The sequence below is a fragment of the Hyla sarda genome, chromosome 7, assembly GCF_029499605.1.
Source record: "Hyla sarda isolate aHylSar1 chromosome 7, aHylSar1.hap1, whole genome shotgun sequence".
Lineage (NCBI taxonomy): Eukaryota > Metazoa > Chordata > Amphibia > Anura > Hylidae > Hyla > Hyla sarda.
Genome location: NC_079195.1, coordinates 135,127,228 through 135,144,343, shown reverse-complemented (window position 1 = coordinate 135,144,343; position 17,116 = coordinate 135,127,228). Strand labels below are relative to the sequence as shown.

Genomic DNA, 17,116 nt, shown 5'->3' with positions numbered 1-17,116 from the left:
CAATGGCATGGTGATATGTTAGGAATATGTATGGAATATGTTGTCTCTTTATAAGAAACAGGAAATAAATAACAGAATAAGTGCCTCAGCTTCCATCTAATAGATTACTACTTGCTTAAGAATCTCCAGCTGTAATAGGACATGAGTGTTTGGCAATTTGATGCGTCCTATTGATGTCATATGAAGGGGTTAAATTTTGCTACTTTTAATGCATTCCTTTTCTACCTATTTAGAGTGATGTCTAGCTGTCTATAAAGACAAAGTACAGTATGCCCCCATACAAATGTCTATAGGCATATCCAGCTGGCTACACAAACACAGTATAGGATTTGAACCTAGACCTTGGATATGTTCCATCTAAGCTTGTTCTGCTTGGAAGAGATAGAAACACAACTTGAGTTGTAGTAGAGTTGCTGATAACTTGGGAGTTATGACACTTAAAGAGTACCTCTCATGATCTTGTTGAATTTTATAATCATCTACGTGCACTGCCCCCATCATGATAAACCACCCCCTGCCTATATTTTTATAATGTTTCATTTTTCTACCTTGATATTGTTCTGTATTTTCTGTTTAGTCTCAGTCAGATTCACAGACTGGGAAGGGGCGTTACCCAGCAGGCGTGACATCATCTGAAGCCATACAGGGGATAACTTCTTCTCTCACTCTGCTACACACAGCACAGAGCAGTTCAGTGTGAGATGAGCTATGATTGGCTAATTGGCTGCACACACACCCCTCCATCCATCATTTCCTGACTTTGGACTTCTGCCAGGCCAGCAAGAGTCCAAAGTCTGTGCAAGAGATGGTGGGGAAATATGCTCTGGACAAGTAAGGAGACACCTAGTTGTAGCTTTTTAAAACACAAATAAAACATAGAAAACATATTTTTTTTTAACAAAGTACATTAAAAAGATCTTTTTATTTACTATAAGAAGTGCAATAGCAAAAATTAGTTTTCATGAGAGTGCCCATTTAAAGGGGTACTCCGCTGCTCAGTGTTTGGAACATACTGTTTTGAATGCTGGAGTCGGTGTTGGGAGCTAGTGATGTCATAGCCCCGCTTCCTCATGACATCATGCCCCGCCCCACAATGCAAGTCTATGGGGGGGGGGCATGACAGCTGTCACACCCCCTCCCATAGAATTGAGTTGAGGGGGCAGAGCGCAACATCATGAAGGGGCAGAGCTATGACTTCACTAGCTCCCAACACCAGCATTCAAAACAGTGGCCCACATTTATCATTGTAAGTGTAAGTGAAGCATTTTTTTTACACTTTTTTTTGTGTGCTGATAATGTGTAGGAGCACCAAATTTATTAAATGTTCACAGAGCATTTGATAAATTTTGTGCAGGTACACATTTTCTCAAAATTCTCTCTTCACATACACTAAAAAGCTATGCCAGGTCTGGGATGGTGTAGTTTTAGACACTTTTCAGTGGCTTTGCGCCTTTTTTGCACCTTTTTACAAAAAGGTGCAGTTCATAAATTTCAGTCCATGGCATACGCTGAATTGAAAAGCGTGTACTGCTACTCCAAAACATCTGGAATGACTAAAATATTCTACCACCAAAAGGCGCTAAATAACACACAGTGCGCCAAAATAGCGCCTTTTGTAAACTCATTGATAAATGAGTAAACTCATTGATAAATGTCGGCCAGTATGTTCCAAATGCTGAGCAACGGAGTACCCCTTTAAATGACTTGTGGCACTTATAGGTGTCAATAAAACCATATGTTATTTCTTTCAAAATAAAGCATTGCATTGTATAAAGAAAAACACTACTCTTTACATTTACTGTTAATTCAGTTCAGTTGGAATATTCTACGGGCTCTCCGGATAAATTGTCCAACATTAAGCTAAATAATTTTGCAGTGATAATAGTTTGAATAGTCAACAGGAGGGTTGTTAAAATGTCAAGTAAAACTACAATTTGGTTCAGATATTTCCTTAGAGATAAGACATCCTCTTCTTCCATTGTTTGCTTAAAATGCAAATCATTCTGATTCACTGCAAATCTCAAACCCAGTAAGTCATTTTACTGTCCCATATAAACAGATGAGCATTTTTTTTTACTTGATATTCTCCACCAACTCCCCAAAGAGCAGTTTTTTCTTATTCTCTGTAAATCTTAAACAGTTTAAATTAATATAATAATCTGTGTAAATATAAATTTTGTACTTTTTGATTCTACATGTACTGTATCACCTTTTTAACCTCTTAAGGACTTAGGGCGTACCTGTAAGCCCTAAGCCCGATCCCGATGTAAAAAACGGGGTCACACCATGACCCCGCATCACACCGGGTCAGTTCCTGCTGCAAACGATAGCCGAGACCCTGGGCTAACAGCGTGCGGCACCGATCGTTCTGCTGCACGCTGTTAACCCTTCAAACACGGCGATCAAAGTTGATTGCAGCGTCTGAAAACAAAAGTAAACGGTTCCCGGCAGCTCAGTCAGGCTGATCGAGACATTGCGATAAAATCGGGATGTTCTGATCAGCTGGGTCGCAGGCGGAGGTCTCCTTACCTCTCTCCGCGGCGTCCGATCAGGGATTGATTGCTCCAAGCCTGAGCTACAGGCTTGAGCAATCGAGCCCCTATCTGACTGATCCCTGCAAAGCTATGGCTTTGCAGGGATCAGCATAGGAGATCCGTGTGTGCAGTGCTATAGCTCTCTATGGGAGCTATAACACTGCAAAAAAAGGGAAACAAAAAGTTAACAAAGGTCATTTAACCCCTTCCCTATTAAAAGTTTGAATCACCCCCTTTTCCCATAAAAGAAAAAAAAACTGTGGAAATAAAAATAAACATATGTGGTATCGCCCCGTGCGAAAATGTCCGAACTATAAAAATATATTGTTAATTAAATTGCACGGTCAATGGCGTGCGCGCAAAAAAAATTCCAAAGTCCAAAATAGTGTCTTTTTGCTCACTTTTTATATCATGACAAAATGAATAAAAAGCGATCAAAAAGTCTGATCAATACAAAAATGGTACAGATGAAAACTTCAGAACACGGTGCAAAAAATTAGTCCTCATACCGGCCCGTATGCGGAAAAATTAAAATGTTATAGGGGTTAGAAGATGAGAATTTTTTACATATAAATTTTCCTGCATGTAGTTATGATTTTTTTCCGAAGTACGACAATATCCAACCTATATAAGTAGGGTATCATTTTAACCGCATGGACCTACAGAATAAAGATAAGGTGATATTTTTACCGAAATGAAATTTTTTCTTCAATTTTGTCGCACAATCATTTTTTTTTCCGTTTCGCCGTGGATTTTTCGGTAAAATGACTAATGTCACTGCAAAGTAGAATTGGTGGCGCAAAAAATAAGCCATCATATGGATTTTTAGGTGCAAAATTGAAAGCGTTATGATATTAGAAGCTGATGAGGAAAAAATGAAAAGGCAAAAATGGAAAAACGTTGCGTCCTTAAGGGGTTAAAATCACAGTGTACACTGTAAAGTATGTACTATTATATAAGAGGAGTGGTCATCTTACTGCCTTTTGCGAACAACATTAATGGTTAGCTTTAATTCAGGACATGGACGCACAGTAACACACATCACTGCCAATATTTTTAATGCCAGTCCCACATTTACCTTAAAGAGGTATTCCAGTCAAATCGACTGGTGGCATACAGTTAAATGGATTTGAAAATAACTTCTATTTAAAAAGCTTGACCCCTCAGGTACTTATCAGCTGTTGTATACTAAAGATATACTACAGAGAAAGTTGTGTAGGTTCCATTCTGACCACAGTGCTTTATGTTGACACCTCTGTCCTTGTCAGGAACTGTCCGAAGCAGGAGAGGTTTGCTATGGGGATTTGCTCCTACTCTAGACAGTTCCTGACATTGATAAAGGTGTCAACAGAGAGCACTGTGGTGGTCAGACTGGAATTAACTACACAACTTTCTCTGAAGTATACTACAGCTGATATGTACTTCAATGGAAGGCTTCAGATTTTTAAATAGACGTAATCTAAAAATTTGTTTAACTTTCAGGCACCAGTCGATTTGAAAACATGTGTTTTCCAGTTCCCCTTTAAAGCACACCTGTCAGCAGTCAGTTTATAATATAAAAATAAGGCTTTCGAGCCTACGGGGCATCTCCCAGCAGGACAAGAGTCCAGGGTTTGCCGCCCCATCTGCTGGGAAGGTAAGTATAACCTTGGGCCCTTGTCATGCTTGAAAATGCACCATTGGCATTTGAGCCTAATCTACATGTTAACAAATAGGCTGTTGGCAGGTGTGATTTAGTCTCTGAAAACCGTTTTTGTTATCTTAGTGTGCTGTTATATATGTGCCTATGACCTAGTGATGGCAATGATCTCTAAATTGTTTACAAGTACTAATTCTCATAGAAAATGGTTCTATATGGCTCACAATGGCTCTATAATATAATATATTATGCCTGGCACTGAACTATTTTATACTAAACTGTTCTAATGGGAGCATCTGAGCTACCAACTAGCAGTCACCATAACTGGTCAAGACCAGTATATGGAGGGTTAACTTTGTTATTTATTCCAATAGATTCCCTTTTTGAAAATCCAAAAATACCCTAATTTCCCATATACTTATTTTATTTATTTCCCATAAGCTTTATTAATTTCCACACAATTAAAAACTGATAGTGCTATATGCCCTTTTATTGTGCTTTCATTGATTTGTCAATATAAGAGCTCTGCCGCTGTGCTCTATCTTGCTAACAAGTAGTAGCTGGATGTGTCTGCAGATCCCATCCAAATGCTTCCTTAGGCAACAGCACTATCCCTGATTAAAAATTCCCTACTCTGCCCCCCTCAACATGTTTCGCTACAAAGTAGCTTTGTCAAAAGGCAACTATCAGCAACACCTTGGCCCTCATTTACTATTGCAAACCCGACATGTTTTGTCAGGTTGTGTGCCAGATTCTGTTGCATTGCATCAGAAATTCTGTCTGCGCCAGAATTTGCCCCAGAATGTAAAAAACCCAAACTAACTCTCCATTTTGCTAAGAAAACCTGAAAACGGGGCGTGACCCACAGGGAAAGGGGCATGGTCTCCAAAAAGGGACGTGTTTCTGACATTTTCACACAAACCCAACATATTTACTAAGGTTTCCACATAAAATGTGGTGAATTTGAGCTGAGGAAAACCAGACAGATCAGAGCATGTGTAAAAAAAGCAAAGTGTAGGGAAAGTGGAAAATGTAGGGAAACCTTAGTAAATACCATGGAAAATAAATTGTAGGGAATTAAAATCCACAAAGAAACCTACACAACACTCTTAGTAAATAAGGGCCCTTGTGTGCTAGTATATACAGTCAGAAAATACAGAAGTCCATTAAGCACAAGTGATTGAAGAGTAATGATTAGAGATGAGCGAACTTACAGTAAATTTGATTCGTCACAAACTTCTCGGCTCGGCAGTTAATGAATTGTCCTGCATAAATTAGTTCAGCTTTCAGGTGCTCTGGTTGGCTGGAAAAGGTGGATACAGTCCTAGGAAAGAGTCTCCTGGGACTGTATCCACCTTTTCCAGCCCACGGGAGCACCTGAAAGCTGAACTAATTTATGCAGGAAAAGTCAGCAACTGCCGAGCCAAGAAGTTCGTGACAAATTGAATTTACTGTAAGTTCGCTCATCTCTAGTAATGATCACACCAGGATTTCTTGCCTTCTCTTAAATCTACTTTTTCACAATATATTTTGGACATTTTTTTATGATAAAGTTAGAAAATCAGAAGTCACAGAAAAAAAGGCCACATGCTGCCAGTTGCTCCATTTTATATATTATGTACTGGAACACAAAGTAGTCTACAGTCATTACCACCTGTATGAGCAATGTGTAAAAAGTCTCTTGTTAAGGCTAAAAATAACACATCTGCATAAATAATTATAATAGTTTGTTATTTTTATTACTAGATAGGTGATGAAAAGCATCACTTACCAGATGTGCTTGATTCAGATGATGTGATTTCCATGGCAACTTTATGAAAATTTAGATTTAGGTAAAGTGACTGAAACCTGCTGCTGGGACCATTATGTTATTAAATGCCATCTGCTGGTTTTACTTTAATTAATAAAGCAAGGATTGAATGTCTTAGCCTCTCTGACACATTCACCTCTGGTGAGACTAACATTGCTGCCAACAAAGCTTTATGCCTAAAGTAGCACAAAAATTTATTTTTGCGGCTTAAACAAAAAAAAAAAAAAAAAAAGGTTTCAAAGATTCCCTAGAATAATATTTAATAATACTACTAATGACAATAATGTGAAATACATCTGCATGTATGTCCGTTTCCACTTCTGTACACAAAAAAAGCCTTTTATTGGTGAGTGCCGCTTGGCTTGTGTATTTATGTTATTTTCATTGGGTACCACCTAAATGGCTATTTAACTGTTACTGTTTCCTAGTGCTCGGTGGCAATTCACATTGTTATGGCTAGTTTTACTTAAATGGTATTGCCAGTTGCTGTTTTCTTTTATTTATTTATTTAATTTTCCTCCTTACCTTTTAAGAGCCACAACACCGTATGGGGGGGGGGGGGCTTGTTTTTGCACAACCAGTGGTTCTTTCTTATGACATATTTTATTTTACCATAAAATGCACGGCAAAAGAAAAAAAAAGTATATTTTTTTTTGTGTGGGGAAATTGAAAAGAAAACCACAATTGTGCAACTTTAAGGGGTTTTCTTTTTACACAGTGCCCCTCATGGTAAAAATGACATCTTCTCTTTATTCTGTAGGTCAATGCAATTAAATTGATACCCAATGTATATGTTTTTTCTATTATTGTACTACTTTAACAAAAAGTTAAACTTTAGCAAAACCACTATGCTTCTGTCTCACTTTTTTACTTTTCCGTATGTAGGGCTGTATTAGGGTTACATTTTGTCATCTGTGATCTGTAGTTTTTATCGGCACCATTAGTGTTTTGATGGGACTTTTTGATCACTTTTTATCATTTTTATTTGTCTAATATATCATGTGACCAAAAATCAGCATTTTTGGCATTAAGTATTTTTTTTTTACGCTAAGGCTTTTGAGCATGCAGGATCAGAAACATTATGGGCCTCATTTACTAAGAGCGTCAGGTTTTTACTAGTGGGAAATGTTGTTCCAGACTTGCAGGATTCTTCTCTATTTACTATTGGGAAAAGTCAGGAACATTTTCTGACCAGCTTTTTTTAGGTGGAAATTTCCAGCCATTTATCCAGAGGTTTTTCTATGAATTAAATAGTAAATAGGTCGGGTTGTGAAACCACACCCCTTTTGGGCCAGCCAAGCCCCTTTGTGACAGACCACGCCCCATTCTCTGCTTTTCACAGAGCAATGTTGGGTTTGTTGGATATTCCTTGTGCACTCTGCACCAAAATAACCTGACAAAAACTGGTTGGTTTCAGCTTAGTAAATGAGGCCCTATATTTTAATTATTTGGACAATTACACATGGAGATACCAAATATATATATTTTTTCTATTGTTTGTAAAATGGGAAAATAAGGGTGATCATATTTTTTTAATTATTGTTTTATATAATTTTCCAGACTTTTTTTTTTCATTTTATACTTTTTAAGACCCCATAGGAGTGCATTCACTGATTTATTGTATAATGCCATCTCCATGGCATAGCATTATACAGTGTGATCAGAGATCTCCTCTTACAAGGAAATCTTTGCACACACTTTCCCTGGTGCCAAGAGCAATTCCTTTTTTTATCACCTTGAAAAGCTCAACCTTCATTAGCATGATAATAAGTTTCCAGCATCACCACCTATAAATCCTCTCATCAGGTCCTCTACCCATACCTATATCCTCTTTGTTGGTTGCAAACCCATGTGGCCTCCTTGTTGCCAATTACACAGTAAAACATGGCAGCATAACTGCGTACCAACACCATCCACTTATGTAGCACATACAGTAAAAAAGAATATAGCAAATAAAGTGCAGAAAAACATCAATCATAAATATGTGCATAAAAAAGTAAAAAATAAATAAATACATTTGAAAACTGAACTGTATATTTCAGACCTAATGTTAAAGTCCCATACAAAATAATCAACGCATTTTGTAGCACTAATAAGTGCTAACATCTGAATATTAAAGGGGGCACTTGCTTTTGCAAATGGCTATTATGGTTGTGAGATTACTTTGTTTCTCATATCATTGACGTCACAAGGGGACATGGCCTGATGTAACGACCACGGCCGCCAAAACCCAGCATTAGAAACATAATCTTTAGAATGTCGGAGTACTGGCACGGAGATTGTGTGTGTGTGTGTGGGGGGGGGGTTTGGTCGGGAGGGGGAGGGGATGGGGGTGTCCCAGCAGCCGGACTCCCACGATCAGACATCTTATTCCCTATCCTTTTTATAGGGGAAAAGATGTCAAGAGGAAGAGTATCCCTTTAAGTTTCCTTTCCCACCCATGTCGGCGATCGCCGCAAATCGCAGGTGAATTCACACCGATGATTTGCGGCAATTCTGGGTCATAGGGTCTCCAATGACCCGTTGACCTAGAAAATAAGGGGGATCAGGGTTGTAGAAGACACCCACAACACCCCTGAAGGGATAGGAGTGAGGTGGCATGGGTGCCACCCCTCCCATTCCTGCTATTGGTTGTTCAGAAGCGACGACCAATAGCAGATCAGGGGCGGGGGGGGGGGTTAACGTTCGGTTCCCCCCTCTACCCACCCACTTTTGTCCTGACAGAACGGGGGAACGGACGGGGGAACGGCAGCGGGCGGTGATCGTCGGCAGCTGGCAGCAATCGGTGGCAGCAGAAGACAGCGATGCGGCTCCCTGGATCCTACGGAAGTCGGTGCGTTGCCTAGCAACATCTGGAGGGCTACAGTTTGGAGACCACTATACAGTGGTCTCTAAACTGTAGCCCTCCAGATGTTGTAAAGCTGCAAATCCCAGCAAGCCCACACAGCAAACAGCTGTCTCGGCATTCTGGGAGTTGTAGTTGCATACCTCCAGCTGTTGCATAACTACATCTCCCTTCGGCGATCAGTACATGCTGAGAGTTGTAGTTGTGCAACAGCTGGAGGCACACTTGTTGGAAAATACTGAATTAGGTAACAGAACCTAACTGAAGGTTTTCCAACCAGTGTGGCTCCAGGGTACAACTCCCAGCATGCACGGTCTGTCAGTACATGCTGGGAGTTGTAGTTTTGAAACTGCTGGAGGTTTGCCCCCCCCCCCCCCCCATGTGAATGTACAGGGTACATTCACACGGTCGGGTTTACAGTGAGTTTCCTGCTTCGAATTTGAGCTGTGGCAAATTTTATGCCACAGCGCAAACTCCTAGCGGGAAGCTCACCGTAACCCCCCGCCAGTGTAAATGAACCCTAAACACACTACACTACACTACACAACACTAACACATAGTATAGGGTAAAACACTACATATACACCCCTTACACTGTCCCCCCAATAAAAATGAAAAACGTATTGTACAGTAGTGTTTCCAAAACGGAGCCTCCAGCTGTTGCAAAACAACAACTACCAGCATTTCCGGACAGCCACTGACTGTCAAGGCATGCTGGGAGTTTAACAACAGCTGGAGGCACCCTGTTTGGGAATCACTGGCGTAGAATACCCCTTTGTCCACCCCTATGCAATCCCTAATTTAGTCCTCAAATGTGCATGGGGCTCTCTCACTTCGGAGCCCTGTTGTATTTCAAGGAAACAGTTTTGGGCTACATATGGGGTATTTCCATACTCAATTGAAATTGCACTACAAATGTTGGGGGGCTTTTTCTCCTTTTACCCCTTATGAAAAGGAAAAGTTGGGGTCTACACCAGCCTGTTGGTGTAAAAAAATTGCATACTTTATTTTCAGAAGGGATAAAAGGAAAAAAAGACCCCCAAAATTTATAACGCAATTTCTCCTGAGTACGAAAATACCTTGTATGTGGAAATGAAATGATCTGTGGACACACAACAAGGCTCAGGAGTGAGAGCGCACTATGTACATTTGAGGCCTAATTTGGTGATTTGCACAGGGGTGGCTGATTTTACAGCGGTTCTGACATAAGCACATAAATACCCACATGTGCCCCCATTTTGGAAACTACACCCCTCATGGGATGTCACAAGGGGTATAGTGAGCCTTAACACCCCACAGGTGTTTGACAAATTTTCATTAAATTTAGATGGGAAAATGAAAAAAAAACAATTGTTTCACTGAAATGCTGGTGTTACCCTAAATTTTTCATTTCACAATTGAAAATAGGAAAATAGCCCTCCAAAATTTGTAACCCCATTTCTTCTGAGTAAGAACATACCCCATATGTGTATGTAAAGTACTCTGCGGGCGAACCACAATGCTCAGAAGGAGCGCCATTGGGCTTTTGAAGAGAAAGTTTGTCTGGAACTGAAGGCCACATATGTTTACAAAGCCCCCAAAGTGCCAGAACAATGGACTGGGGTACAGTGAGCATTTACACCTCACAGGTGTCTGACAGATTTTTGGAACAGTGGTCCGTGAAAATTAAAAATGTAATCTTTCATTTGCACAGCCCACTGTTCCAAAGATCTGTCAAACACCAGTGGGGTTTAAATACTCACTGTACCCCTTATTACATTCTGTGAGGGGTATAGTTTCCAAAATGCGGTCACATGTGGGGTCCATTGTTCTGGCACTCTGGGGGCTTTGTAAACACACATGGCCTTCAATTCCAGACAAGCTTTCTCTTCAAAAGCCCAATGGCGCTCCTTCTCTTCTGAGCATTGTAGTTCGTCCGCAGAGTACTTTACATCCACATATGGAGTATGTTCTTACTCAGAGGAAATGGGATTACAAATTTTGGGGGGGCTATTTTCCTATGTTGTATGCCATGTGCTTTTTTTTTTTTTTTGCTGTTCTAGCACCATAGGGGCTTCCTAAATGTGAAATGCCCCCCAAAAACAATTTCAGCTAAATTTTCTTTCCAAAAGCCAAATGTGACTCCTTCTCTTCTGAGCACTGTAGTGCGCCCGCAGTGCACTTGACGTCCACACATGGGGTATCTCCATACTCAGAAGAGATGGGGCTACAAATTTTGGGGGGCATTTTCTCCCATTACCCAACATAGTATGCCATGTGGGGTTTTTTCTGCTGTTCTGGCAACATAGGGGCTTCCTAAATGTGACATGCCCCCCAAAAACGATTTCAGCAAAATTCACTCTCCAAAATCCTATAATTGCTCCTTCCTTTCTGAGCCCTCTACTGCGCCCACTGAACACTTGACATACACATGTGAAGTATTTCCTTACTCGAGAGAAATTCGGTTACAATTTTTGGGGGTCTTTTTCTCCTATTACCCCTTGTTAAAATTCAAAAATTGGGTCTACAAGAACATGCGAGTGTAAAAAATGAAGATTTTGAATTTTCTCCTTCACTTTGCTGCTATTCCTGTGAAACACCTAAAGGGTAAACACACTTATTGAATGTCACTTTGAATACTTTGAGGGGTGCAGTTTTTACAATAGGGTAATTAGTGGGGTATTTCTAATATGAAGGCCCTTCAAATCCACTTCAAAACTGAATTGGTCCCTGAAAAATTCAGATTTTGAAAATTTTTGTGAAAAATTTGAAAATTGCTGCTGAACTTTAAAGCCCTCTGATGTCTTCCCAAAAAAATCTCGAAAAGCAGGTATGTTTTCATGATGTGCTATGAGTCTTTTATCTTTTGGGTTTGTATTATAAAACATTGTATTGTGAAAATATCATGAAAATATCCGGATAAAAGACAGTCTGAGATTGCAGTATGTGCTTAAAGCAAATCATGTAAACTGGTTGTTTTTGTATTTAAACTAAATAGCAAATTTGGTAATTATCATAAGCAAATATGACAAAAGGCAAAAGGGAGAGAGAGAGAAACTTGGACTTATATACTGTATATGTATTGAACAAAAATAGACTTTATGAATTATTTAGGTTTCCCAGCTCTTACTCAAATAAATAGTAGTCCTCTGTGGTGCCTACAGAAACATATACCAATTTAGTTTAAAATGCAGTATAATATGTAGGGCATTGTTGAATGCTGGTTATTTCTGAACATATCTTTAAAGGGGTACTCCGGTGGGAAGAAAAAAAAATTATCAACTGGTGCTAGAAAGTTATACAGATTTGTAAATTACTTCTATTTAAAAATTTCTTTTAAATGTATTTTATGTCTGACCCCTGAGCTCTCTGCTGACACTTCTGACCATGGCAGGAACTGTCCAGAGCCGGAGAAAGTCCCCATAGCAAACCCCACCTGCTCTGGATAGTTCCTGACATGGACAGAAGTGTCATTAGAGAACACTGTGGTCAGACAGAAAAGAACTTCAGAAAGAAAAGAACTTCCTCTGTAGTATACAGCAATTGATATGTACTGGAAGGATTAAGATTTTTTAATAGCAGTAATTTACAAATCTGTTTAACTTTCTGGCACCAGTTGATTTAAAAAAAAATGTTTTTCACCGGAGTACCCCTTTAACCCCTCAGAAAGCTTGACTTGCCCTTCAGGCTATGTTCACACTTCCTGAGACTGCGGATGCCAGCATAATGCACCATCTCATGGATGGCTATGCATTCCGTGTGAAGTCAGCAGAAAGAATGAACAGGTTTATTCTTTCTGCGGATGAGGAAATTGGAAATTCCACAGCAGAAACATCTGGAACAGAAATTCCACCATGTGCACTGTGCAGCAGAATCACATTGAATTCAACGGGACTCTGCTGCTCAGGAATCTCCGGAGGTGGAAACATAAACTTAAGTAGCTTAATCTTTTATTTTTCCATCTACAGACCAGGGCTTGTTTTTTTTTACAGACAAATTGTACTTTGTACACTGCCCAAAGAAATATTATGTGTGGGGGGAAATTTGAAAGAAAATAAAAATTTTGCAACTAGGGTGGGGAGGTTTTTTGTTTTTTTTTTACAAAGTGCACTAGTAAAATGACATGTTATGTTTATTATGTAGGCCAATTCAATTAACCCCTTAAGGACTCAGCCCATTTTGGCCTTAAGGACTCAGACAATTTAATTTTTACGTTTTCATTTTTTCCTCCTCTCCTTCTAAAAATCATAACTCTTTTATATTTTCATCCACAGACTAGTATGAGGGCTTGTTTTTTGCGTGACCAGTTGTCCTTTGTAATGACATCACTCATTATATCATAAAATGTATGGCGCAACCAAAAAACACTATTTTTGTGGGGAAATTAAAACGAAAAACGCAATTTTGCTAATTTTGGAAGGTTTTGTTTTCACGCCGTACAATTTATGGTAAAAATGACATGTGTTCTTTATTCTGAGGGTCAATACGATTAAAATGATACCCATTATTACGTACTTTTATATTATTGTTGCGCTTAAAAAAAATCACAAACTTTTTAACTAAATTAGTATGTTTATAATCCCTTTATTTTGATGACTTCTAACTTTTTTATTTTTCCGTATAAGTGGCGGTATGGGGGCTCATTTTTTGCGCCATGATCTGTACTTTTTTTTATACTACATTTGCATATAAAAAACTTTTAATACACTTTTTATAATTTTTTTTTAATAAAATGTATTAAAAAAGTAGGAATTTTGGACTTTTTTTATTTTTTTTCGTTCACGCCGTTCACCGTACGGGATCATTAACATTTTATTTTAATAGTTCGGACATTTACGCACGCGGCGATACCAAATATGTCTATAAAAAATGTTTTTTACGCTTTTTGGGGGTAAAATAGGAAAAAACGGACGTTTTACTTTTTTATTGGGGGAGGGGATTTTTCACTTTTTTTTTACTTTTACTTTTAAATTTTTTTACATTTTTTTTTACACTTGAATAGTCCCCATAGGGGACTATTCATAGCAATACCATGATTGCTAATACTGATCTGTTCTATGTATAGGACATAGAACAGATCAGTATTATCGGTCATCTTCTGCTCTGGTCTGCTCGATCACAGACCAGAGCAGGAGACGCCGGGAGCCGCACGGAGGAAGGAGAGGGGACCTCCGTGCGGCGTTATGAATAATCGGATCCCCGCAGCAGCGCTGCGGGCGATCCGATCGTTCATTTAAATCGCGAACTCCCGCAGATGCCGGGATCTGTATTGATCCCGGCACCTGAGGGGTTAATGGCGGACGCCCGCGAGATCGCGGGCGTCGGCCATTGCCGGCGGGTCCCTGGCTGCGATCAGCAGCCGGGATCAGCCGCGCATGACACGGGCATCGCTCCGTAAATGTACCACCTCAGGACGTAAATGTACCACCTCACCAGGACGTACATTTACGTCCTGCGTCCTTAAGGGGTTAAAATGATGCACAATTTATGTAGCTTTCTATTTCTTGGGCCACAAAAAAAGGACATTTAGTATGCTTACATTTTTTCCCATATAGAGGGCTATACTGAGGCTCATTTTTTTTGCACTCTGATCTTTAGATTTTATTGATACCACTTTTGATTTGATGACAATTTTTTGGTCACTTTTTGTAATTTTTTTTCCCCCTTAAAATATATGATGGCTGGGCCAGGCTGCATAGCTGAATCTATGATCTGGCAGTAAGAGGAAGGCAAAAGAACCGTCCACCAACATTTCAGCTTCTTGGACCCCTACTATCACGATGAGGGGTCTGATGAACTCCCTGAACTAACCAACATTTGTGACTTAATACTCTTGATGTTGTGATCAGCATTGATCACAGCATCTGAAGAGTTAATGAAGGGAAGAAGCGGGATCTTACAGTAGCCGTCTCTAACCGCTATGAAGCGAGCACAGCATGATGCAGGTTAATTCTCTAGAATAGTTGCTTTATTGGCCTGATATAGGTATACCTACTCTATGATATACCAGTATTTTATACTATTAACATTTTATTTACATTTTGTTTCTATTTTTTATTTTTTTTTATTTAAAAATAAATAAATATATGATTTCTATTGTAGAACATTTCAAGACTTGGCCAAACAAATGGATTTATCTTATGGGACAGTAAAAGATTCAGCAGTTTATGAATATTTTAAAGCAAAAGGAACTAACACTTTGGAACAAGACAGCACTTTTGCAGAGCTTTGGAGAACTATCAGCAAAAACAATGGAGCAGACAATTGTGTAGTCAACCCTTCAGAAGGTATAAGAAAGGTAAGAGATAAATCTTTATTCCTTATTATCAATTTTGTTGAAGTAATATAAATATGCTTATATATGTAATAATGAAGTAGTACATGTAATAGATTACATTAGGATAGAAATAAACACTATTTTCATATATTCCTATCAGCCTAAATGTTTCTTTATTCATAAACACAGTCATTTATATATTATACTAGCTGAGTACCCGGTGTTGCCCGGTTTTTCCTTCCTAATCCATGTTTGGGGAGGAAAATCAACAAAGGAGGAAGCTTTTGACTTCATATCCCATCCCCATATCCCGTCCTCCTATCCTGACCTCCTATCCCGACCTCCTATCCCCTCCTCCTATCCCGTCCTCCTATCTCGACCTCCTATCCAGACCTCCTATCCCATCCTCCTATCCCGTCCTCCTATGCCATCCTTCTATCTCAACCTCCTATGCCGACCTCCTATCCTGACCTCCTATCCCCTCCTCCAATCCCGACCTCCTATCCCGACCTCCTATGTCAACCTCCTATCCCATCCTCATATCCCGACCTCCTATCCCATCCTCATATCCCGACCTCCTATCTCGACCTCCTATCCTGACTTCCTATCCTGACCTTCTATCTCGAACTCCTATCCCAACCTCATATCCCATCCTTATATCCCGACCCGTAATATGTGTACCAGGTATTGAAATATCTCCAGCCATACGGAAGTTATGTGGGAACATACATTTTCCATTGATTTGCATGGGACTTTAAACAAAAACCCCAACCCTCACAAATGGGGGTAGTTAAGGGTTAAATTAACTATCCTATATTTTAAGTGGACATATAAGTGACATGTGACCAAGTATGGAAGTTATGCAGTAACATATAATTCTCATAGGCTTGTATGGGACTTTAAACAAAAAGCCCAACCTTGGAAAATAGGGGTGGGTAAGGGTTAAATCACCTATCCTATGTTTGTTGTTGACATATAAGTAACATGTGTGCCAAGTTTCATGTTAATATCTTTAGCCGTTTGGACGTGATGCTGGAACATACACACAAACATACACACATGCACACATTGGCCCTCATTTACTACTAGCTGAATATCCCGTCCTCAAACCCCAACCTCCTATCCCGTCCTCCTATCTCGTCCTCCTATCCCGACCTCCTATCCCGACCTAATATCCCAACCTCCTATCCCGTCCACCTATCCCGTCCTCCTATCCCGTCCTCCTATCCCGACCTCCTATCCCGTCCTCCTATCCCGTCCTCCTATCCCGACCACCTATGTCGACCTCCTATCCCGACCTCCTATCCTGTCCTCCTATCCCGACCTCCTATCCCAACCTCCTATCCCGACCTCCTATCCCATCCTCCTATCCCGTCCTCCTATCCCCTCCTCCTATCTTGACCTCCTATCCCGACCTTTCCGTCCTCCTATCTCGACCTCCCATCCTGACCTTTAAGATGTGTACCAGGTATTGAAATAGCTCCAGCCGTACAGAAGATATGTGAGAACATACATTTCCCATTGATTTGCATGGGATGTTAAACAAAAACCCTGACCTTCACAAGTGGGGGTAGTTAAGGGTTAAATTTACTATCCTATATTTTAAGTGGACATATAAATAACATGTGACCAAGTTTTATCGAAATATCTACCGCCGTTTGGAAGTTATGCAGTAACATAAATTTCGCATAGACTTGTATGGGACTTTAAACAAAAACCCCACCCCCTGGCAAAAGGGGGTGAGTAAGGGTGAAATCACTTATCCTATGTTTGTTGTTGACATATAAGTACCATGTGTGCCAAGTTTCATGTTAATATCTTTAGCCGTTTGGAAGTTTTTGTGGAACATACACACATACACACACACACACGTTGAGTTTTATATATATATATATATATATATATATATATATGTATATATATATATATATATACTAGCTGAGTACACGGCGTTACCTGGTTTTTCCTTCCTAATCCTTGTTGGGGAGGAAAATAACCTAAGAAGAAAGCTTTTGACTTCATATCCCGTCCT

At 39.7% G+C, this 17,116-nt stretch overlaps 1 protein-coding gene across 4 annotated transcripts in view; it reads left to right on the top strand.

The window, feature by feature from the left end:
- Nucleotides 1–17,116, top strand: part of GRID1 (glutamate ionotropic receptor delta type subunit 1) — a 1,339,076-nt gene that overhangs the window by 1,215,695 nt on the left and 106,265 nt on the right. For all 4 annotated transcript variants that reach the window (XM_056530786.1, XM_056530787.1, XM_056530788.1 and 1 more), the window contains exon 13: nucleotides 14,910–15,105. In XM_056530786.1, the coding sequence (XP_056386761.1) occupies nucleotides 14,910–15,105 (196 nt within the window). The remainder of the gene's footprint in view (nucleotides 1–14,909; nucleotides 15,106–17,116) is intronic.